The sequence below is a fragment of the Mustela nigripes genome, chromosome 13 (genome assembly GCF_022355385.1).
Source record: "Mustela nigripes isolate SB6536 chromosome 13, MUSNIG.SB6536, whole genome shotgun sequence".
In the NCBI taxonomy this organism is placed as follows: Eukaryota; Metazoa; Chordata; class Mammalia; order Carnivora; family Mustelidae; genus Mustela; species Mustela nigripes.
In genome coordinates this window covers 21,735,536-21,761,689 of record NC_081569.1, presented here as the reverse complement: position 1 = coordinate 21,761,689, position 26,154 = coordinate 21,735,536, and the positions used below count along the sequence as shown (strand labels likewise).

Sequence of the window (26,154 nt, the reverse complement as noted above, 5' to 3'; positions counted from 1 at the left end):
TGATACACAAACCCGTGCTCTCAGAAGGGCTAATGCCCCATTCCAGAAAACATGCACTACCTCTCTTATCCTGATGTCTTTCTTTTCTATCCAATTGCTTCAGAGCATGTTAAAAATGCTCTGGGCATGCTAAAGATTGAATTTCTGGTCCTTACCCCTGACCTTCTAAGTTAAAATTCCTGAGAACGGGGCTCAGAAAATTTTAGGTTTTATAAGCAACCATATAGCTGTGTAAATGTTGTACTTCAGGTAGCACATGTAGAGGGTTTTCAGCAGGACTCATTTCTGCCTTACTGTTCTGTGGTTCTGGATACATCCAAAGATGTGCCTGCATGCCACAGAGAGACAGTCACAGGGTCCGCTGCTGCCAGCAGCCACCCCATACTCTGACCATTGCAGGACCTCGCTCAAGGAATGCTGAACAAGGCAGAAGGGGGCTGAAGGACATGTGAGGGTTGGAAATTACAAACCCCCATTTGAGTTCAGCACCTTCATGTCTGACTCTGCTGTCTTAGTTATAGTGCTTCACCTTTCTATTGTTGGGTTTCTCTACAGGAACAAAAACAGTCAGAAACAAAACTATTTCCCATATCGTAAAGGGATTGCATGAAGCAATGAAAAGACAGGACCTTGCACATAATAATGCTCAATTGGTATCTGATTTAACTCAGTAAATGTTAGTTTCCTTCCCAATTTCTCATTTGCAAAGGAATCGTGACTGACTACTGGCTTGTGGGTGGTTTTGAAGAGCATACCGGATGTATGTGAGTAAGACTATTTACAGATAGCTCTGTGAGGAGCAGGGGACCCAGTAGTCCCTCTGCTTTGAAAGAGGAACAGACAAGGCTATCAGTTCAATCTGAGATAAGGGCTGTGTGGTCAGCTGAATGATGGGCTCTTCCACTGCCCCTGTCCTAATCCTTGGAATCTGTAAATATCTTACATGGCAAAACGACTCTGTAGATGTGATGAAATGAAGGATTTTGAGATGGGGAGATTATCCAGGATCATCCAAGTGGGCCTTAAATGTAATTATACATGCCATTTCAAGAGAGACCAGAGGAAGACTTGACGTGAGAAAGGAAAGGCAGTATGATGGAGAAGTAGGAGAAGAAAGGGCTGTGTGCTGCAAAGAAGGTGTCACAATCTAGAGAACACAGGTGACTTCAGAAACTAGAGAAGGCAAGGACGTTGATCCTCTCCAGAGCCTCCAGAAGGAGCCAAGCCTGCCAACACCTTGGTGTGTTGTCCCTATGAGACTCATTTCGACCACAAGAATGGTTGGGGAATCCATTTATATCATTTTGAGCCACCGAGTTTTGGCCATTTGTTGCACTGGCCCTAGGAAACTAACACAGGTGGGTTTTAAATAAAATTATTTCTAAGAAAGTAAGGGAAATATTTTAATAATTTACAGAGGAGAAGTATCTGAAACTCTAATAAGGCAGTTTGAACTTGTATGTATGTTCTCCGTCAACGCTGACAGGGCATGTGCTAAGTGCCTTGCACAATCCAGTGTCCGTGGCCTCAGTCCCCCTGCCCCACTTGAATGAAGCATCTCTGGGAAACAGACTAGATCCCTCTTCAGACTTCAGATCCTGGATGGAGCGACACTGGCACAGTTTCCCCAGAGCCGGATCTCAGTATCTCTAGAAACAGCTTCCTGGAATCCTTTTCTGGAGTGAGTTTTTCAGGTTCGCTCCAGTGAACCGGTCCCTCTGAGGCCTGCAAAGGTCAGGAGACCCAGGAGGGAAGGGTAGGATTTCTCCTCTGCATTCCTACCATTTTCTCTCCTGTCTTCATCTTTTTTGTTTCCTTTTTGTCCCATTTTTCCTCATCTTTGTTCTGTCTGCCAGAATCATATTGCCCCCCTATTGCAAAGGTGGATTCTATGGTTAAAACAAAGCTGATGCAATCAGCTCAACCCAGAGAGGCCCCTGAGCTAAGAATAGGATGATCATGTAATTTATCATTCACAGCAGGACACTTCTGCATTAAAAGCAGCCTTGTTGACCAGAGACAGAGTAACTGCTGGAACTGGCAAGCTCCAACCAGAGACAGGCATGGCCAGCCCAGAGCAGGACGGCTGCTGGGACAAGGAAAATAAAGGCAGGCAGTCCCTCTATCAGGCTTCTGTCTTCCCTCTTGTCCACACTGAGCACTACAGGCCAGTGACTGTCTTTGGCTTTCAGGAGAGCCCAAGGGCGGACCAGAGTCCTGTTGGGGTAGAGAAGCAGGACGTGGACCTCTTCATTCACTTTATCTAAGAACACTGCCTCACAGCCAGTCAATTTTGAGCCAAGAAACTTGACTCAATTTACTCCACTTAGCAGCACATACCTCAGCCTCCTGCCCTACCATTCTAGGCTCTGATGGGTAACCAGACCTTCCTAAAAAGTCAGAGATCTTGAAGTGGTTGGATGGCTCAGTTAGTTGAGCATCTGACTTGATTTTGGCTCAGGTCACGATCTTGTGGTTGTGAGTTCGAACCCCGTGACAGGCTCCATGCTCAATAGAGAGTCTGCTTGGGATTCTCTCCCTCTACCCATTCACCCCTTCTCCCACCCCATCTCTCTCCAAAATAAATAAATAAAATATTTTAAAAAGGAGTCTAGGACTAGACTATCTAGAACCCATCAACAGGCAATCCTGCGCCACTCATACTGTTCCCATGTTCTCCTTTGCCCAACCATTGGTTCCTGTTCCAGCCAAAGCTTCTTGGTCATTTTCAGAGCAGTCAGGAACTGCACACCTGGAATCCCATCATAGGCCAAATCTTTCTTAATATAGAGCAACACTTCCACCTGACTGGTTTTTAATATTATTTTTTTGTGATGACCTCTGGGAAGATAAAACACAGGGTACCCAGTGAAACTTGAATTTCAGTTGAATAACTTTTTCGTGTAAATATGTCTCATGTACTCTTATCCTATCCTGTATTTTTATTTTCTAGATCTACAAACCCGACTTTCCTTCATTCCCCTCTCCCAAGCTCAAGGAGATATTTTCCGAAATCCTATTGTGGTTGTATCGTATCAAAAATACATGTCTAAAAGCTTTATTTGCTTGTTTATTTATATTAGGGTTTGATGTAAGATGCAGTGGTGACGATTTCATGCCCACACCGTGAATTCCATGAAGGGAGGATCACCCAGTGGTAGACACTGTGCCTGTTCAGATTTCCTCCACATCTTCTCCTGCGAGGGGTGGAGGAGCCACTGTGCAGAGCTGACAGTGTCTTCTGGAAGCTTCTATAACTTCATCTTCAACTCCAGACTCAGTCGATATGTAGGCTGCTCAGACATGTGTGTCAAAGGCTTCATATGATGTGCAAAGATCCTGATTTTGAATATCGTCCTTTGAGCCATTTTTCTAAAAGTCTATAACCAGAAACTTTAAGTAAGCTCTAGTTATTTATTTTTTTTGTTTGTTTCCTTATGCTAACATTTAAAATGAACAATTTTGTGCAACTCAGTGAGCACACTGGTGGTGGCTATCCATTATAGCACCTTTTTTTTTTTATTTGTTTTTTGAAAAAATACATTCTTTGAAAGCAGATACAAAGTAATTGGAAGCTAATGGAGTGTGTCTCTTGGGGACAAATAGCAGGAGAGGTGAGAAGGAGAATTTAAAGGCATCAGGTGGTTTTCATTCGTCATTAGTAGAATCAGCAGATTAATAATTGAAGAAAATGTGATCTCTGATCTCATTAAGTTACTCCTGTTATTTATTCATATACCATTCATATACCACAAAAATTACAAGGATGTTCTTAGCTCAGAAGTTAAAATCTGGAGTGTTCCAGAATCCTAGGATTTAGCAAAAGTTGCATTGTCATGAGGTTGGTGGCCAGGTGGGAGTTAAATATGTCAGTTTTTTGACATATTTCAAAAGGCCTCATGGAAATTAGCCCATAAATGCTACCTGAGTATATTGTAACTGAAAATGTCTTTCAGCTGGAGACCCCCTAGGAACATGTCTGCATTTGAACAAAGCAGGCTTATTGCTCCTTTGGAGCTGGAGAAACAACCCATGGGGCCTCTATGGGGAACTGTGGGGCATCTGGGTAACGGGGTGTCAGAAAGGATTTCTTACAGGACTAGGGCTAGCGTTGGGTGACTCTGGAGGAGGGTTAAAAGAAGTGGGGCTTTGTTTGGGGTTGGATGCTGTCAGGAAGCATAATGCTTTGCTTGGTGACCTAATAAATCACATCTAGAAGAAGGGCAGACAGAAGTGAGGTGGCATTCTTTTAATTATAAGGAAGCAGCACTCTCACTTCATCTGGGAGAGGGGGATGTTTGGCCAGTTTTGGAGCTTGAACAGTGTTCCTGCTTTGTCTGTATTCAGACATGATGATGTACTGGTCTCGCTCTCACCCTGATCCATCACAAACACTGAATGGTTTTGCCTGCTGCATGCAATGTGATTGTTGACGCTTATCAGGAGAGCACCAAGGCCCAGCCGTGAGCGCCAGACAAGTGCCTGCCCATCATTTCTCTTTCTCATATCAAATCAGTAATAATTGATGCAAAATATGACTAAATTAGCACTTTTTTTTGTTTTTGTGTACTGCAGGATTATTGATGAATAACATATCATCAACGTTCTTTTCTTTAGAAACACTGGGATATGATTAAGTGGGTAGATATGATATTTCAAATTACGGGATTCATAAAGGAAAAGTAATAAAAAAGTCTTGGGTTACAGATAATCATATCTTGCACTATTCAAAGATGCAGTGATACTGCAGCCACTAAACTGAACCCCAGGAGACCATGGAGAGGCTACGTCTGTCTTCATGAGTGCCTCTTGCACTGTGGTTCCCTCACTTAGGATGCTCCTCCGCCCATAGCCCTGGGGATATCTACCCAATATCTTCACAATTCCTGGACTCCATGTTTCCCAACAATCCGTGGCCATACATTTCCCCCTCCAAAAACAGTCTATGATAAACATGTAATGTGCCCCCATTTCACTACCCCATCTGCCATTTGGCCAAGATGCATAGACCACTTCTTGCTGCTCCAAGCACAACCAGATATTTAGAGTAACACACAAGAGGCAATCAGAGAACTCTAAAAGGTGGTCAGAGGGTGGAGGGCTGCTTTGGGACCCTAGGAAGGAAGGAACAGTGGAAGGAGACCTGAGTTTCTCCAGCCCAACAGAAGATGATCCTAGCCCAGAAGCTGAAGATGGCAGGATGGACGTGTTCCTTCTCTGATGAAGGATATTCTTCTGACAATTCCAGCTCAACACCACTAGCAAGGGAAATGGATCCCAAGAACCCCCAGTAAGAACTGCCAGGGGAGGCACTCTCCCTTCTCAAAAGCTGAGATCTTCCTCGCCACCTAGGGATACCGGATGAATAAATGGTACCTGCAGGGGAACTCCACCTGAGACGCCTCTTTGTCCAGCACAGATCACTCTGCCTCACCGGGAGACGCCCAGGGCTGGGGGAAGACCCTTCTGTCCATCAGGCAGCATCAGTAGGGACCATGGGAGATCCAGTGACATCAGAGAAACCAACAGGGGAAAATAACACAGCAGAGACTCTGACACTGTCATCGGAACCACAGCACACAGAATAGGCCAGGGCATGCATTCTTAAATAGGTGACTGCCTGCTAAAGTAAAAGATTTGAAAAAGACCCAGAGTTCCCTACATGACAGACAAAATGTCTATAATATACAGGAAAATCACCTGTCATATCACGAACCAAGAAAATCACAACTTGAATGAGAAAAGACAAGGGCCACCAACACAGAATGAATCAGATATTGGAATTACCTGACAAGAAAGTAGCCATCACAAAAAATTGCTTCAAAAATGATACATCGGGGCACCTGGGTGGCTCAGTGGATTAAAGCCTCTGCCTTCGGCTCAAGTCATGATCCTAGGGTCCTGGGATCGAGCCCCATGTCGGGCTCTCTGCTCAGTGGAGATCCTGCTTCCTCCTCTCTCTGACTGCCTCTCTGCCTACTTGTGATCTCTGTCTGTCAAATAAATAAATAAAATCTTTAAAAAAAAATAAAAAAAATCTTAAAAAAAATTTTTAAAAATGATACATCACCTTTAAATAAATGAAACCCTGGAAAATCTGTCTTTCCCCTCAGCCCAGGGCTGGCAGCTGTTTTCTGTGACCCAGCCTCTCTATACACATGAGAGTCCTTGATCCCTCCTTTCAGTCTTGGCTACCTTTGACTGCTTGATGGTTCTTCGAATGAAATTTTCCCTGCTCACGTTTCTGCCTCCCGTCTGCACAGACTGGCAGATGGGGCTTTGCAAAGTTTAGAAAATATCATTTGATGAGATGGAGGAGAGTGTTTATATCATACCTGTCTAGAAAATGCCTCAAAATCCCTTTTGACTTTGTGCTTTCTTCTAGGTCCCTCTGTCCTGGGCTTTGATAAAAGATTGGTTACTCATTCATTCATTAGCCAAGTCTCATTGGTTGTGACCTTCCATCCCCCATTCTGCAATTCTCACCCCGTTTCTCACCTTAAAAATGGTCGGCGGGGGGATGCTGAAGGGGTGACTGGGTAGGTCAGTTGGTTAAGCATTCAACTCTTGTCTTCTGCTCAGGTCATGACTTCAGGGTCATGACATCAAGATCCACACTGGGCTCTAAGTTCTGTGGTGAGTCTGCAGAAGATTCTCTCTTCCTCCCCCTCTGCCCCATCCCACTGTGCTCTCTCTCTCCCTCAAATAAATAACTAAATCTTAAAGGAAAATCAGGGGGCTTCGGCTTCTGCTGTCAAACTTGTTTAGGCTTTCAGCATAGTCCTCAACATATACTCTCTCATGTCCTGTGGGGTGGAAGTGGTAGCAGGGGATATGCTGTCTCCCTCAAACCTGTCTGTAAGAATCTGAAGACAAATGGGATTATACCACCGTCCTGCTGGAACCTTCAAAGCCTCCCCATTGCTCTGAGGAAAAACAGTGACACCCCAGTGTCACCACTCCCAGCTCTTAGCCTTACCTGACTGCTTGTCCCTCTGGTGCTACACAGGGTCAGGGGCCTCTGCTGTGGGCTGCCACTCCCATCCACCACGCTGGGTTACTCTGCTCATCCTTGCTTTATGTATTGCATGAGGTTGCCTCCAGAGAGACTCTCCTGACCCCTTCCCTCCACTCCACTCTCCCAGGGCTTCATCCTGTCACCCCCATCCTATCTCATTCATGTCCATGTCTGTACACAAGTTCATCACACTCCCTACCAGACTCCCAGACTACCAGACGTGTGGATAGGCTTCTCTCTCTTTCCGTGTGGGAACCTGTGGAGCGTGTAGGAGGCATTGAATATGTACTCATTCTGTGACGGCTCTGCTGCTTTTCATGTGGAATGGCCCCTCCCTACCCACCTGCCAGCTTTTCTGGGGGTTCACTGCCAACGCCCCTCTCTACGTGTTTGACTTGTGTGTTTCAGTACTGGGGTTCTGGAAAATACTACTCAGAAGAGATGTCAGACAATGTCTCTCTGAACTGCTTTTTCTCCCCAGGAACATGTGGCTGGATGTCCTCGCCAGTGGGGCAGGAGCAGTTTGTTAAACTTGAAGGCAAAGCCTGTGACAGAACAATTGGGAAGCTGTTTGTCATAAGCCTTTAAAAACAAGAATCGAATGTCTCCCGTGTGGGATGATGAGGTTTGATCCTGGTGAAAATGAACTTAGCTCACATTTTCTGATTGTTTCCTGTGTCCTGTATCTGGAAACCTGTCTCAGCAGATAGAGCTATTAGTCATTTACTCTTTACGGATGGGGAAACTGAGGTTGAGTAGCGGGCTGGAGGTCAGTCATTGAGTCATTGCCGTGCCAGGGTTGGGTTTGCGGGTGTGATGGGCTGACCTGGGCTGGCCATTTCTAACCACTGCACTAGAGAATTGATAGACAGTTTGAAGGGAATGGATTTGCAAGCCACAAAGTGCCTTGGAGAGATTTTCTTAATCACTCCCACCTGAACTTATTCGATTTGTGGCAGCTGAACAGAGCCCTAAACCACTCTGTGGGAAGCTCTAGATACAGGGTCTCAGGGCACCATTCCCAGTTGCCCCTTGCCACCCATGCTTCAGCTAAAAGTGCTTTCAGGACCACCAGTGTCCCCAAAATGATGGCATTGAAGAATTAACCTTTCAAAGAAAAATGGTTTCAGACAAAATTTTCATCCACAGCTAACTAATGAAGACAGCACACGCCAGTGACAGAAAAAATAATCACTTCGAAGGATGTAATGCTGAGTCGGCAAGGCAGCCATAGCATCTCTACACTTTTGTTTAAATCTGGGTATTGAAGGACAGGACAGCATTCTCCATTTCCAAATTAGGACAGACGTGTCTGGGGTAAATGAATACAACCTTAGGACATCAAGTCTCCAGACCTAATTCAAAAGCAATAATTTGTGAGAAACTGAACACATGATTGGTTTTGGCCACAGTCTGGCTGTCTGATTATAGCTGAGGCACCACCTTCTCTGGGAAGTCTTCCCTGATTTCCCAAGCCTGAGATGCCTCACTTCTTGTCTATTTCTGCATCTAAGTCTCTCCCTGGGAAGACCTCTTTTTCTGGATGAAGAACTGTTGTTCTTGCACATGACAGCACCCACTCTTCACCAAAGAGCCTGACAGGGGACATTGCATCATGGGTGGTTTATTAGTCTGATAGAACTGCTGTACAGAGAACAGAAGACTGGGGGTCTACATGACCAGGGTTTACAGTCTCACAGTTCTGGAGGCTAGACGCCTGAGATTAAGGTCCCAGCAGGCTTGGTTTCTCCTCAGGCCACTCTGCTTGGCTTGCCAATGACCTTCTTCTCCATGTGCCCTCACATGGCCTTCCCTCTGTGGGTGTCTGTGTCCTAATCTCCTCTATTTAGAAGGACACCAGTTAGACCAGATTAGAATCCACCCAGATTGTAACTGAAACAACATGACTTGACTCCTTGGGGAGTCATAAACTGCACGGGGTCGTTGTGGCACAGAAAAAACTTTATTTGCAACAAATAAGAAAATCACAGGGAATGACTTTCAAAGCTGTGACTCCCCATGCAAGGGTGGATGTGACCCTTTTATTTAGGGTTAAGATGAATATTTAGATAACGAAGCCTTGTATGTATGTAGGGGTGGGCATAAGGAAACAGGCCTGTACCTGCATTGTATGTATGTGAATGAGGCTCATGCTCCTCCTTGAGTGGGAGTTGTAGTATTATAATGAGGTAAAGGTAGTCTTTGGTCATTCTAGAGGTCACTCCAGGGTCATATCTGCACAGGCACGAGTCAGAGTGCCTGTGGGTGTTCTGGGCCAGCTGCAAGTCTTGTCAGGGAAGCTGCTGTTGTTCAAGGGTCAGTTTCATTGTCCATTTGCTTGACTTAAGAGATAACCTGGAAAGAAGAGCGAAGGAAAAACATAGAGCAAAGGTCGGTGAGCACAAGCAGGCGGGAATGAAGTTCAGGTTTGGGGATCTTTCTAGCTGGTGACAAATTTAACCTTATTCTGCAAAAGATTTGAGACACTGCTTTCTCAAATGCATAACCACACTTCCCTCTGTAGAAAGCACGTGAGCCTCGGCAAATGAGGACGCCTGAGGTCATCACAGAGGAACCAGAAGGCCGAGGTCGACAGGGTATAGGGATCATGCCGAAGTATAGACAGGACGAGATCATATTATAATTTCAAATGGGTAGTTCTTTTCTGAGCCCTATTACATTTGAAGAGTGTAACGGCAGTTCACACTGTATAGTAATTACCAAAATGCACAGGAGAAAACACACCACTCACTTTAAGTCAGAAGTATTTATTCCTTCAAGACTGTCCATATCTTAAAAGATAGTTTGGTATAACAGGTCTTGAAAAACAGTTATGTCATTAGTATTAATAGAAAGGTATACTACAATAAACGGCCAGCTCTTGGCTGCTTTCATTTACCCTGGGGAGAAAAATGGGCAAATAGAGGTGGAGGAATATTAAGCTGCACAACCAGATGCTCCTTCAACATAAAGTTAAAAATAACCTGCCAGGATACTTTCAAGTGATTGAGAATATAACTATCCACTAGCCTTGGTATTTAAGGATACAACACTTATTCTCCTCTGTTACTCATTTTTCCGAATATAGGTCAAGGGCCTTAAAAAGGCATCATGAGCGGAGGAAAGCCGAACCAGATATGCTCCCAGCCAAAACAGCGAGAATGCTAAGCAGCAGAGGGAGGTAAAGGAAGTGACAGAATTGCATGCTGCACTTGTCAAAATACTGCAGCCACGAAGAGAGAGATGAGAGTGGTGTAGGTCTGCAAGGCCAGACCCTGCCTCCGTGTGACACCCCTACTACGTAGACGTCCCACCGAAGCAGCTGACTCCGCTCTGCCCAGCCCCATCCACACCAGTCTGGCATGCGTCTCACTGAAAAGGGAAGTTGTAATCCAGAGGGGAACATTTCTAGAAACCCCATGAGTGCAGAATGCCCTATGGACCCCTTGAGGATCTCTGCAGAAGCCAGAAACCTACCAGGGGGCTTCACATTACCCTTTTGAGATGGATGGGAAAAAGGGGGCGGGGATGCGATTTTTAACCACCTCAGAGGCACAATCAGATCAAAAGGTAGTGTTTCCACATCGCACCCATTGGCGGGAACAGCAGCTCTGTCCACCCGTATTTTTTCTTCTCTCTGTCCTGAATGAATGGATTTAAGGGTAAGGGCTGGGCCATGCTGCTGCTGAGATCAGGCTTAAATAATCAGCTGGTGGGAGGCTCCAGGACTTCATGCTGAGTTAGAGAAATAAATGGAAGTTTCTGAAAGTGGTACCTCATTTGTCAGTGGCATTTAGCAGGCCAATAAGTACAGCAAAAAGGTAAACATAAACCCTAGATCTTCCATCCTTCCTCCCAGAATCTTAGGGAAAAGAGCAGAAGAGGGAGGAGTGGGCTTTCACCTCAAGCTTGAATGGGAGAATAATTAGAGATTTGGGAAAGGGGGTCAGAGATCTTCTCAACCAGAGGAAATGGAAGGTCCACACAGAGCTGCTCAAATTAAGCAGAAGGAAGACAAAAATAAATGGCAAGGCATTCATGCAAACAGGTTCCTGGAGAACAGAAAGGAAAGTGTGACCCATCTGGAAGAAAGGCAAAGATTCTACTCAGCAAGGACAAAGAACCCAATGAACAGAAGGAAATGCTCCAAAATTGGTTATAGGAAGTTAATGAGAAATTGATTTCAATAAAACAAGAGCTAAAAGAAAAGATCGATGAATCAAATGAAAGGCAAATTGTAGAGCTTGAGAAACAAATTGAGAATCCAAAACCCACCATTTCAGAACATGCGAGAACACTGAAAACAGGCTCAGATAGATAAATCATGAAATATAGGTTTTATTAAAAAAAAGAAATATAGGTTTGATATTATGTAAAAGTATATAGGTAGCCACTTTAAACAGATACAAATAATAAATCTTTCATTTTAACAAAAAGAAAACCCACATCCCCAAAAGAGGGGAAAGGAAACCCAAAACATAGGATGCAAAAAATTTATACTAATACAGAAATCATTTGAGGAAAAATAATATCAGGACAACCATATCAGTTACATTTAAAGTTTAAATGAGTTTCAAGATGAACCTACAACAAAGTGACTCAAAAACGGTTAAAAATCTAATCAGGAAACAACATGTGTTGGAGGGGATGTGGAGAAAGGGGAACCCTCTTACACTGTTGGTAGGAATGCAAGTTGGTGCAGCCTCTTTGGAGAACAGTGTGGAGATTCCTCAAGAAATTAAAAATAGAACTTCCCTATGACCCTGCAATTGCACTCCTGGGTATTTATCCCAAAGATACAGATGTCGTGAAAAGAAGGGCCATCTGTACCCCAATGTTTATAGCAGCAAGGCCACGGTCACCAAACTATGGAAAGAACCAAGATGCCCTTCAATGGACGAATGGATATGGAAGATGTGGTCCATATACACTATGGAGTATTATGCCTCCATCAGAAAGGATGAATAACCAACTTTTGTAGCAACATGGACGGGACTAGAAGAGATTATGCTGAGTGAAATAAGTCAAGCAGAGAGAGTCAATTATCATATGGTTTCACTTATTTGTGGAGCATAACAATTAGCATGGAGGACAAGGGGAGTTAGAGAGGAGAAGGGAGTTGGGGGAAATTGGAAGGGGAGGTGAACCCTGAGAGACTATGGACTCTGAAAAACAATCTGAGGGATTTGAAGTGGCGGGGGTGGGGGAGGTTGGGGGAACCAGGTGGTGGGTATTATAGAGGGCACGGATTGCATGGAGCACTGGGTGTGGTGAAAAAATAATGAATACTATTTTCTGAAAATAAATAAATTTAAAAAAAAAATAAAAAAATAAAATCATGAGGGAGGATATATGAAGCATAAGCTCAGGGAAAGAAATCTGGGGCCCTGATTTTGAAAGCAGACAAGTATGTATTCAAGGTAAACATTTAGAACAGAAGCAAAATATGATGTATTGTTAGATATCACCTGGTAAAAGAAAGAAAAATGAAAGAAGTACAGCTAATAGAGTGTGACCCCTCTTGCCAGACTCTGAGAGTTCAGTGTGAAAAGGCGGAACTCCAAGGTCATACTCTGGGAAGGACCCATTCCTACAGACTGATTATATTTAAAAAAAAAAAAACAAAAAAACAAAACAAGAGTAAAACCCCTCAAAATATAGCTTAATAAATTATAAATAATAAAAATAGTACAGAATACATGGTGCTCAAAGAACAATGTAATACAATAATAAATTTTAATTTTTAAAAATGTGGAAATTTTTTAAATGCTCAAAAACGTTCATTTCAAAGAAGATGTCAAAACAGAACGTAAAGAATATCTAGAAAATGAAGGTTAAAAAAAACTACATCTCAAAATATGAATTGCTGTTAAAGCTTTGGTGAGAAGACTATTTAGACCGTAAAGTACTTATATGAGTAAGTCAGAATTAATGAAATTAGATGAACTAGCTATCTACCGAATGAATTAGAACACCAACAAAATAAATGATATAATAGAAAAGAAGCTACAACTTGGATGAACCTGGAGGACATTATGATAAGTGAAGTAAGCCAGTCACAGAATGACAAACGACAAAGTGATTGCACTTACGTAAGTTACTTAGAATAACCAAATTCATAGAGACAGACGACAGAATGGTGACTGCCAAGGTCTGGGGAATGGGAAATGGGGCGTTAGTACAAAGTTAGGTGTAGAGTTTCAATTTTGCAAGAAGAAAAGAATTCTGGAGATAGATGGGTGATGGTTGCATCACAATGTGACTACCCTTAATGCTACTGACCTGTACACTTAAAAATGGCTAAAACTGGGGGCATCTGCATGGCTCAGTCAGTTAAACATCTTTCTTTGGCTCAGGTCATGATCCCAGGGTTTAGATTGAGTCCTGTGTGGGGCTCCCTGCTTAGTGGGGAGCCTGCTTCTTCCTCTCCCTCTCCTTCTGCTGCTCCCCCTGCTAGTGTTCTTTCTGTGTCTGTCTCTCTCTCTGTCAAATAAATAAATAAAATCTTTAAAAAATTTGTTAAAATCATAAATTTTATGTTGTTTATATTTTAGCACAATTATATATTTATAATAGTTTTCTAAAAATATTACCTTCAAGACTTACTATAAAGCTACTGTAATCAAGATAGTGTGGCATTAATAAAATGATAGACAAATAGAACAGAATAAAGAACTCAGAAGAAACCCAGTGGAACAGAAGGGAGAGCCCAGTAATAGACACATATAAATACAGTCAACTGCTTTTTGACAGAGGAGCAAAGGTAATTCTGTGGGAAAGGATAAATTTGTTTTTATGTTTGGTTTTGGCTTTTTGAGGGGGGAGGGGCAAAGGGAGAGGGAGAAAAATAATCTTAAACCAGCTCCATACCCAAGCAAGATCCCAACGCGGGGCTCTAGCTCACATGACCTGAGCTGAAATCAAGAATCAGATACTTAAGTGACTGAGCCATCCAGGCACCCTGGAAAAAGACAGTTTTTTTAAGCAAATGATGCCTGAAAAACTGAACATCCATATGCAATACAATGGAGCAAACAGCTTTTTCAATAAATGGTACTGGAGCAACTGGATATCCACAGAAAGAAAAGAAAAGAAAGAAAAGTGAAATAAAAGGAAAAAAAAGAAAGGAAAAGAAAAGAGAGGAAGGAAAGAAGAAAGGAGGGAGGGAGAAAGGAAGGAAGAGAGAGAGAGGAAGAAAAGAAGAAAGAAAAAGAAAGAAAGAAAGAAAGATAGATAGATTTTACACGGTCTAAAAAATTAACTCAAAATGGATCACAGGCTTAAATGTAAAACATAGAATTATAAAGCTCCTAGAAGATAATGTAGCAGAAAACCTAGATGACCTTAGATATGCAAATGAGTTTTTCAATACAATAGTAAAGGCATGATCTTTGAAAGAAATAATTGATAGACTAGACTTCATTTAAATGCAATACTTCATTCTGTGAAAGACAATGTTAAGAGAATGAAAAGACAAAGCACCGATTGGGAGAAAAAAATTGAAAAACACATCGGATAAAGGGCTGCTATCCAGTATCTACAAAGAACTCTTTAAAACTCAACAACGAGGAAAAAAAACAACTTAATTTAAAAAATAGGCCAAAGCCCTTAACAAATACTTCATCAAACAAGATAGACATACGGCAAATAAGTATATTGAAAGATGTTCCACATCATACGTCACCAGGGAAAGGAAAATGAAAACAACAAAAAGGTACTACTACACACCTATTAGATGACCAAAATCTGAAGGCTGAAAACACCAAACTCTGGAAAGAAAGGGAAGCAACAGAAACTCCAATTCACTGCTGGTGGGAAGGCAAAATGCATTCCACTTTGGAAGAGGGTTTCTTACAAAACTAAACACATTCTCACCATATGATCCGGCAATTGCACTCCTTGGTAGTTACTCAAAGGAGTGGAAACATTATCTTCAAACAAAAATCCGCATTTGGATGTTTTTGTATCTTTCTTCATAATTGCCAAAATTTGGCAGCAACCAAGATGTTCTTCAGTAAGTGAGTGGATAAATAAACTATGATACATCCAGACAATGGAATACTCTTCACCTGTAAAAAGAAATTAGCTATCAAGCCATGAAGAGACAGGGAGAAACTCTAAATGCATATTACTAAGCAGTCAGTCTGAAAAGGCTATATACAGTATGATTCCAACTATGTGGCGTTTTGGAAAAACAAAAGCAGAATTTGAAGACAAAGATCAGTGGTTGCCAGAGGTTGGTGGGGGTAGGGGGATAAACAGGCAGAGCACAGTTTTAGAGCAGTGAATCTGTTCGGTGTGTTACTATAATGGTGTACACATGTCTTTGTCCAAACCCATAGAATGTTTAACATCAAGAATGAACCTTAAAGTAAACAATGGGCTTTGGGTGCTTATATAGTATATAATATACATTGACAATGTATTTTTGTCAGTTGTAACAATTATGCCACCCTGGGTAGGGGGTGTTGGTAGTGGGGAGGCTGTGCATGTGTGTGTGTGGGGGGGTAATATGGAAACTCTCTGTACTCTCTCGTTATTCTGTACCTAAAACTGCTCAAAAACGAATCTTAAATGTAAGAAAATAAAAATAAGAATAGAGGAAAAGGGCTGAAATATTAAAAATAAAAGTAGAACTTTAAGAATTATAAAACATTTCCGTAGAATTTGTTGATGGGCAGTATTTGTTAGAAGGTAAATTCATAAAAATCCAATACAGCAGAAGAGGGACTGGTAATAAGGTTTCTGGAGAAAAAAAAATATTTTAGAGAATGTACAATTTTAAATGAGACATTGGAGTCAGACAGGAAAGGTTGAAGAACTGGGCTGAACTGTGGAATATCGCGCACTCCTAATTGGGGTGTGAAGATACGGTGACAATCGATCATAAGAGTTCAAAAAGGCTGAAACTATGGACAGTACCTTCCTCCCCTTCCCTCCCCCCAGGTACGTATCAGGACCCCCTCTCCATATTATCATAATATCTGATATCATAATATCATATGCAAATGGAGTAAATGGTTTTTAGTTAAGGAGCCATGAGCAGTGAGGTCAGTCCTGTGTGGATTGGGGAGGGTTTGGTCAAAAAGAATGCATTAATGAGAGAACATTAAATTATGTGAAAAAGGGATACTTTCAGTGGCCTGTGCCTCAAGATGGCTTCTGGTTAAAGCTTTAAGTCCATCTATTCTCCAGCAAACTATGGTCGTCTCTCTTCAGTAGAATGGTTATTCACGTGTGCCATATCTGTGCTGCCTGGCCTGGTTTGACCCCTGAGCTCCCTCTGCCTAGTGATACTCCTGCTGTGGCCCCGGAAGCCAGTGGGAAGGTGGATCCTCATAGCTGGGGCTCCCTTGCATAGTGCTGTCCCAGGACAGGTCAGGTCAGCATAGTGCCAACAGGGGCTGCACCGAGTTCTCCAAACGGATGAAAACGTCTAAGGGTTTGGGGTCTGAAAACACAAAAACAAAATCCTTGGTGAGCCATATCAATAAAAACAGAAGAAAGGAGAAATGTACACAATTAAAAATGAAAGCCTGAGAATAAGCTACCAACACAGAGGAAATTAACAAATCCTAAGTGCCTATATTGTAAAAACTATGCAAATATGTTGAAAAAAAGGGACTGTCATTAATTTTCTTTAACATCTGTAACTAAAGTTGACTCCAGAAGTCAACTTGAGGACCTAACCTTCCCAAATGGGAGGAATTCAGACACATACTGGTGGATGCCCAGACAGCCCCCAGGTGAGTTCTTTTACCCTTAAGAAGATGATTCTCAAACCAAGTAACCAGGTGCAGATTATAGAGGTATTTGCTTAGTACACAAAAGCAAAAGCAACAGAATGATTAATCTCAATTATCAGTACTAATAGGGAAAAATCACATGTAGGGATCACCTCACTCTAACAGTGGTTTGGTCTTAAGAAATCTATTAATATAATACAACATACTATTAGAGCAAAGGGAAAAGCTTTCTGATCATCTCCATAGATACTGTGGGGCTGTCACAATAATCTAAGACCTATATATTCCCCCAGAAAGCCTGAATATTTTGAGAATACACGGACACTTTTTTATTATGACAAGGAAAATACATGTCTTCATACAAGTTGAATATTGAGACACTGAACCATCCCATTAATGTCAGGAACAAGATAGGTATGCCACCTGAATCACTATTATTTGACACTGTTCTCAAGCGCAATTGCCTAAGGGAAAGAAATAAGGGAAATTATTGGAAAGGAGAAGGCAAAAGAAAATCTTAGAAACAATAAAAAAACACAGTTAAAGCCGTTATGGCATTAATATACAAAATCAACTGTATTCTTATACATCCAGTTATCAAATAAAATGGAAGAAATATTCCATTGAAAATGGTAACCGAACAATAAACTATCTAGAACTAGACAAGAAATTCATAGAACCTATCTGAACAAAACCATAATAATCTACCAAGCGGCATAAAATTAGATTTGAACACATGCCTGCAGCACTCTTGAATAGGAAGACTCATATAAATTCATTGTGACCTCAACGAGGGAGACAAACCATGAGACACGCTTAACTATAAGAAACAAACTGAGGGCTGCTGGAAGGGAGGGGTTGGGGGTGAGGTAACTGGGTGGTGGGCATTAAGAAGCGCATGTGATGTGATGAGCACCAGGTGTCCTATGAAATTGGTGAATTACTGAACTCTTCATCTGAAACTAATGATGTGCTATATGTTGGCTAATTGAATTTAAATAAAAAAAATGTGAGTATGAGAGAGGGAAATGGAGGAGAGAGAGTAAGAGAGAGAGAGGAAGGGAAAGGCAAGAAATGTTAAGGGGATGGTTAACTTGAAAATATCGATTTGTGAATATTTAATATTAACATGAATAAAGCTTCAGAAATGAAAAGCATTCATGGAGAGACAAACCAATAAGTAGAAACAGCCCCAAAACACTTGACAGGAATTTAGTTTACAAACAAGGAGCCATTCTGAACAAAACGGGGAAAAGACTAACTATATTACAGGGATACACTATTATATATTTTGTTGGCACAACTGACCAACCATTTGGAGAGAAAAAAAAAAGTGCATTTTTACCTTTATTTCCTGCAGTAAATGAATTCCAGGGAGTTAGAAGATGTAAAGGTAGACAAATGAAACCATAAAAATTTAGAAGAAAATATGAGTAAATTTATTTATAATCTCAGAATGGGGAAGGCCTTTTATAACTGGAAACAAATCCCAGGATCTACCCAGGCAAATATGGATAAATTGACAACATAAAAGTTTAAACTTTCTATATGCTAAGAAATAAAACAATAAATAACATCAAAAGACAAAAATAAACAAATAAAAATATTTTCTAAACAAATATTTTCAAGATAGAAGACAAGAAAGTTCCAAAGTACACAGGCAAATTAATTAAGAAAGAGCCAAATAACCCCAAATTATGTAAAGGACATAAATTACAAAAATTGAAATGTCTAAAACATATCTGAAAGATACTCAACTTTATTCCTAATAAAATAAACTAAATCAGAATAACATTGCAATATAATTTTTCACCAAATTGGAAAAAAATATATTAAGTTTGATGATACCCAGTACTGAGAAAGTTGAGACACTAGCCTTTTCATTATATTCTTGGTAGGTATATCCATTGATTGGTATTTGGAGGGTAATCTATCAATATCTACCGAATAGTAAATGCGCAGAGCTTTGAATCCAGCAATTCCATTTCCCACTTATACCATTCCCATTTATACCAAGATATGGTCACAAATGCATGCTAAGGTATAAATCAAGGATGTTCATTACAGATTTGTATATAAAAATAAAAAAGTCCTGAAAATTATATGTTCACTAATAGACTAACCAAAAAAAAAAAAAGTCCATCGAGACAATGGAATGCTAAGCAGCTATTAAGAAGAATGAGGTAGATCTTTTTATGTTGCCATGAAAGGATAAAACACTAATCACAGAAAGCAAAGTGCAGAGTGCTGTGCATAGCAGGAGGGGGTAGCAAAGGAGTCTCTCTGAGCCCCCTTACACCCCCTCCCGGCCTCCCTCCCTTTCTTTTTCTTCCTTTCTGGAAATGCCCCCCAGTCCTCAGAAGCTCATTCACCAATGGTCCCTGTAGCTATTTATGCTTTTCTTACTACATGTGCATCTTTTCCTTATTATCACTTTCTAAAATGGCAGAGTACTGGCCAAGGGGTCAAAAAATAAACTACTTCTGTTTGCTTTTTTAATGTTTTTCTGTATAAAATACAAAATCAAAGTCAGTTGGTTTTTTTTCCCAAGCAAAAGTGTTACAGAGGTTTTCAGGTAGCAATAAGAAATGAAGCATTCTCTTATATATCAAAACACTTCTACTTGTGTCTACAATAGGAAAAAAAAAAAAAAGGAAAGAAAAGATTGTGCATTGTTCATCCATCCCATGTAGAACGGCTGAACTCTGAGGACAACCCTGCTCCAAATGGCGTGACGTTAGCTAGAATGCCCTCACTTATCAACCTGCTTGCCCCTCTGCAGCTGCACACTCAGCTTTCATGCACACCCACACTCGGAGCATACCCAAGCCTCCATTCTCCTCAGTGCAAACAAATCCATGTGCGTTACCCAGAAATGAGTGAAATAAATGGCCGGAGAAAAGTCATTTCTTTCTCTCTGAAAACATAATCTTCCCTCATAATACACCCATCTCAGGGGTTAGAAGCAAATTAAAGATCTCCAGGAGCTCAAAGCCTTCTGCGGTTTTGAGCTCTGATCTGTTTCTAGATGAAACAACAGAGCAGGAGAGATTTTGTTGTGTCTCCTTCTGATTGCATTAAAAAATAAGGAAACTGGGAAGAGTCAAAGTGACCATTGTCAGCTAGATAATGTAACTAGAGAATTCTGTCACCACACAGGTTTAAAATGAAAGATTCCTTTGCTTTCAAAATGCTTATCTCCAGTGAATCTACCTTTTCAAGCTACCTTTCTGGGCTAACGTTGGAGCTGTTGAGCTGTGCGAAAGCAGATCCCTAAAAGCCAGAGACTGGAGTTACTGCTCCAGGAAAGCTGCTGCCCACATCATCCCCTTCCCAGTTCCTGCCATACAAGGAACCAGAAAGGTCCCAGATCCTGCTCCTTGGCCTTGACACATAAGGAAAGGCATAGCATACTTTCACTTTATATTGTGCATTTGTACAGACCCACAATTTTCTAAGACTAATCAACTCGAGTACATGAGAAACATCTAATGCATTATTAAACACACACACACACACACACACACACACACACACACACATAGCTGGCTTAATTTAACTTTAGCTATTACATTGGGCTTATAATTTTAACAGAATTCTATTTGCCCTTTGGGTTTTTCAGAATAGAGCAAATTCAGCTCCCCAATGTCTGAGGGCAGCATACGAAGTTTGGGAGTCCCCTGGTATCTACAGACATCCCCCGGACTGGGCCAGGTGTGGTCCTAGTTCAGAATCAACATACATCTATGTCCCTCCTGATTCCCACCACAGGGTAGCTTGGCAGAAAATCAGACTGGTAAAAGCATAATTTAAAAGACCAACTATGCCTCTCTCTCTCTCTAATAAAATGCAGGAGCAGTGTAAAATTGTCTCTCTCTACCATCTATGGCAGAGAAAAATAAAATCTGAATCACAGAAAAACGAGCAGTTAGGTTTTTCCTTTTAGTTTTGTGTCCTTTTACCAATTATCTGAATGGATCTAGTGAGGGTGGTTTAATACTATTATTGTTACTTTCCTTTGAGGTTTGTAAACAAGCAAAAGCTTATGTTGAATTTTCAAATAGGCCTTCTGGCAAGTGACATGCAGGCATGCAAAACCAACTGTACAGGCCTCCCCTGGCAGTCTGGAGCCACCCTGACCTCTCTGAAGGGCTCACCAGGCATTGGGGAATGGGCAAAAACAGCTTTCAGTGGTCCTAGTGACCCTAAGGATGTTCCAAGAATATCAAGTAGCCCATCTGAGAGGGTTCAACAAAACGTGCTGAGATTGTATTATTCAAAGTAACAAGGAAACTATAACGGATATGACTGGCAGCGAGCGCTCTGGGTACATCAGCATCCCCATGTCTAGTGTAGCACCCCAGATTCTCCCCAAGCCAACGGCATCGCCTGTCGGTGCGTTTCCCACATGCTGGGGACCAAGACCAGGTTAAGCGAAGTCTTTCGACACAGCCTCGACGAAGTTTGGAGCTGACATCAGGATGCCGATGGTGCAGATGATGGTGAAGACAGAGAAGGCCATGAGACACAGGCGGTCCACCACGCACGCCGCGAATTTCCACTCACTGCAGATGGCCTCGCTCTCGTCCTGGCAGCGGAAGCGGTTGGCGATGTAGCGGACCTCCTCCAGGATCTTAGCCAGCTCCGGGTCCCCCTCGGAGGACTGCCCACCATGCAGGAGGTGCTCATCGTGCGTGGGGGAGCAGGCCATGCGACCACACACGACGCCCGAGTCGGGGGTGGGGGCACAGTGCACCCCATCCAGACCGCGGAAGCCGATGTAGAGCAGGTTGCCGTTGGTGGTGGGCGGTCCGGCCACCGCACTCATCTCCACGCTGGCCAGGCTGCAGCGACGCTGACGCTGCTTGTGCTGGCAAGCCGGCCTCACCTTGTCCTCCCCCGGCCTCTTCATGCGCAGGAACCATGCGCACCAGTTCAGAAGGATAACTCTGGTCTGGGGAGACAACAGGGAAGTTAGGAGCAGGTGGAAGCGAGCATCAGCGGGTCCTGATCACAGCCCTACTTGTGGGGGGAAGGGGTTCCTGGGGGAGCCAGGCTCCCACTTCTTCCCTGAGTTTACACAGGCAAGCAGTGCCAACGTGTTGCAATGGTTGGGTCAAATGTGAGCCTAGAATAAACCAATCCAGAAAGTCACCCTGGGAATGAGCAGAATTCTCAGTGGCAGACACACTGCAGTCTTGGGACAAATAGGCATACGGGAGGAGAGAGCTGTCTTGGAAACAGAGCCCTGCCTGAGATGTGTAAACAAAATAAGTCACCTTCCCTCTCCAATCTTCCCCCATCCTCCACCAGCAACCATCATACCCAGCTGTCTGTGGGGCATCCCAGTGCCAGGGCAGACTTGCAGGGGCACACCGCTGGAGATTTTAAAACTTTCAAGGGGAACTCCGTGACACCTATCAGATGCTGCATGAACCCCGCTTGAAATAGTGCCTGCTGGAACACCGGGTCCCTTGTAAGGATGGCATATCATTGCAAAGCAGGTTTTTGTCCTGGTGAAAAGCAAGTGCCAAGAAAGTCAACATGGAACAGAAAATGGGGGCACTGTGCTCCTAAGATTTGAAGGGGTGTGCTGTGCCAACAGGTGCCTCGGGGTCAGGACATAAATACTTAGTACATTATTTTGACCACCTTAATAAAGAGAGTCATTAGGTGGGGTTTTTTTGTTTTTGTTTTTGCCCTAGGGCCTGTGAAAAAAATCCACAAGACACTAAAAGAGCTGTGAACCAGGGAAGTTTAGGGACCTCTAACCTAATTCATTAGGCTGCAATGAGGAAAGTACTTGGAAAAGTCGAAAGCAGGGGTTGGCAGAGTTTAAGGGGCCACATAATAACCTCCATAAGGTCTCTGTTGTAACTACTCAGCTATTAATAAAGTATAGGAATAGTCATAGAAAGCTTGTAAAAAAATAAACATGGCTTTTTTCTACTAACATTTTATTTGCAAAAGCAGTTGGTAGGCCAGATTTGACCACTGGAGCCACAGTTGGCTGACCTCTGGTTTAACATGTTTTATCAACATATACTGCCTACGTGCAGAAGATGCTGGAGAGAAATCACTGAGATTTCTGGTTTTTCCCTCTAATGAAAAGAAGGAGCCATGCAAAGCCTTAATTCAGGTTAAAACATTTCTTGGAAACTTAATTGAGACAACTGTGGGAAGAGTGGGCCCTTTCCCTGAAGTTATCCAGATACCAATTTTAATTTTGGTTTAGGATTGCAGTGAGTTCCATCAGCAACATAAAAGGCATGTTTCCCATCTATAAGTACAGGCAGTAAGTTGTGAAGTTTATGCCTGTAGCACTTTGATGGCATCTTCTCAGAGATAACTGCAGTAGACCTGTCTGGAGACAGGCAATGAAAAGAACAAGAAGCCTAAGTGCAGGTTCACTCCAGCTGTAAAGAGAACCCTTTGCTCAGGGCAGAGGCACTCTGTATATCCTGCCCACACCTTATGGACAAATCTCCAGAGCCGGGAAATGCCTGTCTGCATACCCTGGAGGGTTTTCCATGACCAGTAAGGAGCAGGGACATATGGCACCCCATGAATCTGCAGGTCAGTCTAGCCCTCCACAGGAGGCTGAGAAGACATGCCAGTTCAGTTGCTCCTATCAGGGCCTTTGTGAAGTGAGTATAATTTCCCCACCCATTTTACAGATAAAGAAACTGAGGCTTCAAAGAGGCTAATAAATTGGCTCAAGGTCACACAGTAAGCAAGCCATCTATGCGTTTAGGCTTTCACAGCTCATCTGTGAAAGGGTCTATGAAGTCTTTTTCAACACTCCTGTGACTTTAGCCCAACCCCCACTTCAAGGAAATGCATTGGACAGCGAGTGCGTCCAAGCCCAGAGACAGCTATACACATGGAGTGTGTGTGTGTGTGTGTGTGTGTGTGTGTGTGTGTGTAGCGGGGGGCGGGGGGCAGGGGAGTCTGTGCCTACCCTGGAGCACATCTCAAGCTAATGTGGTCCACACCACCAAGTCTGTTCTGAGTTCCATGGCTTGAATCATTAGCTTTCAAGGCTAAAGCATCTCCAAAGATGCAATTATCCTCTTGACACTTATCAAACTGTGCTCATGACCTCTTCTGTTGGGTTATGGTTTTGTGTCTGGCTGTGTAAATGTCACATAATGCCACGGCACCGGCAATATCTTCTTCATAGCAACACATCATAATAAAAGTTCCTTGGAGGCTATTTATTTTTCAAATACACACAGAAAGAAAGAAAAATGCAGGAGGTTGTATAAATTGAAAGTGAGAGATCCAAGCTTCATATTTCATTTGCAGCCATTGGTTTTAACACACTCCCGTGCTGAGAGGTGAATAATTAGCATAGACTCTTAATTAAGATTTTTTTTTTTCTGGGCAGTAATACTATCAGGTCTTTAAAAATGGTTTTGTGTCTTAAATATAAGGAATGATAATATGTGTTTTTAGTTTTACATTTGCATATACACTTGAAGGATAATGGGGAAATTGCTTAAAATGGCTATCAGTATTGGTGGTGGAAGCACAGTGAGGGCTGGGAATGAGAGCAGGATTTCCTTCCGTATGATTTAACTTTCACTTTGACTTTTGAAACATGTGAATGTATTACCTTTTTCAAATGGAAGGAAGGTAGCCAGAAAGTGTGTCAGGGCTGTAAAAGTCAGATGACAATGTAGTGAATATGTGCAAATGTGTCCCACTTTTTAATGGGGGGACCTTCTCAAAACAAGCCCACGGACTGCAGTGATGGGACATATGTAGGAGACAGCACCATTTCTGGGGGGCTCATTCCAGTGCTGATGCAATGGGCTACGAGAGAAAGTCGTTATTAAGTGTATGAAATTGCTGTGGAAAAGAATCTAAGAGGACACAGTAACTCGGTAAAGTAAAAAAAAAAAAAAAAAAAAAAAAAAAATTTTAAATTGGTCTTTTCAATCACTTTGGGTAACTGTAAATTATTGCACAATGAATAGTTTTAGAAGGCCTGGGAATGCTTTCTTCCCAGAGGTTCACAAAATGTCCCTGACTTCTTGCACCTGCATTTAGTGTGTGTGTGTCGGGGCAGGGGGGGGGTTCTTAGAGTCCCTTCCAAACTTGGATGCAAGGTTATAGATCTCCAAAGAACACAGCCTTGTTTTGACAAGAGGGCTCCTTCAGAACCCGCTGTGCCCAGGCCATGCTCTCTGGACAAGAACACTGGAAGGTCTGCAGGGCCCAAGTAAGGATCCATCCCTCCCCTGGCCCTGGGTGTTGTCACAGTGTGCTGAGGTGAGGAAAGCCCAGGCCATACTTGGCCCTAATCAAGGTTTCCTGAGTGTCAGGTGAGGAACGGAATGGAGCTTCTGATCCCGGACTCCCAAGGGCACAGCTTGGTAAGCATCTGCCTATATCCCAGTGCCCAGTGCTGAGCAGGAGCTGGGAAGGTATGGCATGGCCCAGGGCTGACATAATAGGCTGTTATATTCAATCATTTATCTTTTTCCCTTTTGCTTTTATCCTAGCCCCCCCTGCCCACTGGTAAGCACTAACCTTTATTAGATAAGCCTGTGGTACGCTGGCATTCGTCCAGGCACTAACTACCTGTGTTAATACATGGCTCACTCTCTCTCACCCCGTTGGTCTTCATTCTGTTTGGAAGATCCAGCCACATGGCTGGGTGCTTATCTCCTCTGCTTCTTCCAACCACTGTCCTGTTCTCCACAGCGTACGTGCGAAACGTTTTAGAAACACACTGGTAGCCAAACGTAGAGAGCAGCCAGTGTGTGGGCCCCGTTCTGGAATGTCAGGTTGCAAGAACAGTGCCATGGGCCCCTAAGAGCATGCTCACCGTAACAGGCCAGAGATAATACAATAGTGCGGACCGATGAGGTCCTGTGGGATACATGGCTCTGTGTTGAGGGCTGCTAGCTGTCGGTGGGAGTTTTAAAACAGATAATTCATCTGCGGAGTCACCCACGCTGAGGGCCCCTGACTCCCTGTGGTGAAGAGCAGGAGGGACGCACCCACTTGGGCATCTTGCCGCCGTCGGGGTCATGGTGGTGGTACTGCAGCACAATCACCGTCACGACCACGGAGAGGCCCACGATGATCATGGTGCTGGCAAAGTACTGGGCTGCGGAGACAAGAGATGTAGGGTGAGCCCCGGGCCCTCCACGGCACAGGCATCATGGCATGGAAGGCAGAACCAGATGGCGATCTCTGACTGCCTGGGACCATGTGGCAGAGCTTGGAGCAGGGCAGGACTGTCTACAGGCCTCCAGAACCCCCGCCCACACTCTTGGCAGGCAGAGGCCAGCCTGGAGCACGGGGACCAGCTTTCCCATCCATGCCAGCTGCTTGGCTTGGCTGACCCCACTTTTGTGACTCCGCGAGCCTCCTCCT

At 43.0% G+C, this 26,154-nt stretch overlaps 1 protein-coding gene across 1 annotated transcript in view; it reads right to left on the bottom strand.

Annotated features, from left to right (window-relative positions):
* Positions 1–18,180: 18,180 nt before the first annotated feature.
* CHRNA7 (cholinergic receptor nicotinic alpha 7 subunit) overlaps positions 18,181–26,154 on the bottom strand; it is a 117,322-nt gene continuing 109,348 nt past the window's right edge. The window contains exons 9-10 of the mRNA XM_059418485.1: positions 25,776–25,885; positions 18,181–21,718 (exon numbers count right to left, since the gene is read on the bottom strand). Coding sequence (XP_059274468.1) covers positions 21,194–21,718; positions 25,776–25,885 — 635 coding nt within the window. The 3' untranslated portion in view covers positions 18,181–21,193. The remainder of the gene's footprint in view (positions 21,719–25,775; positions 25,886–26,154) is intronic.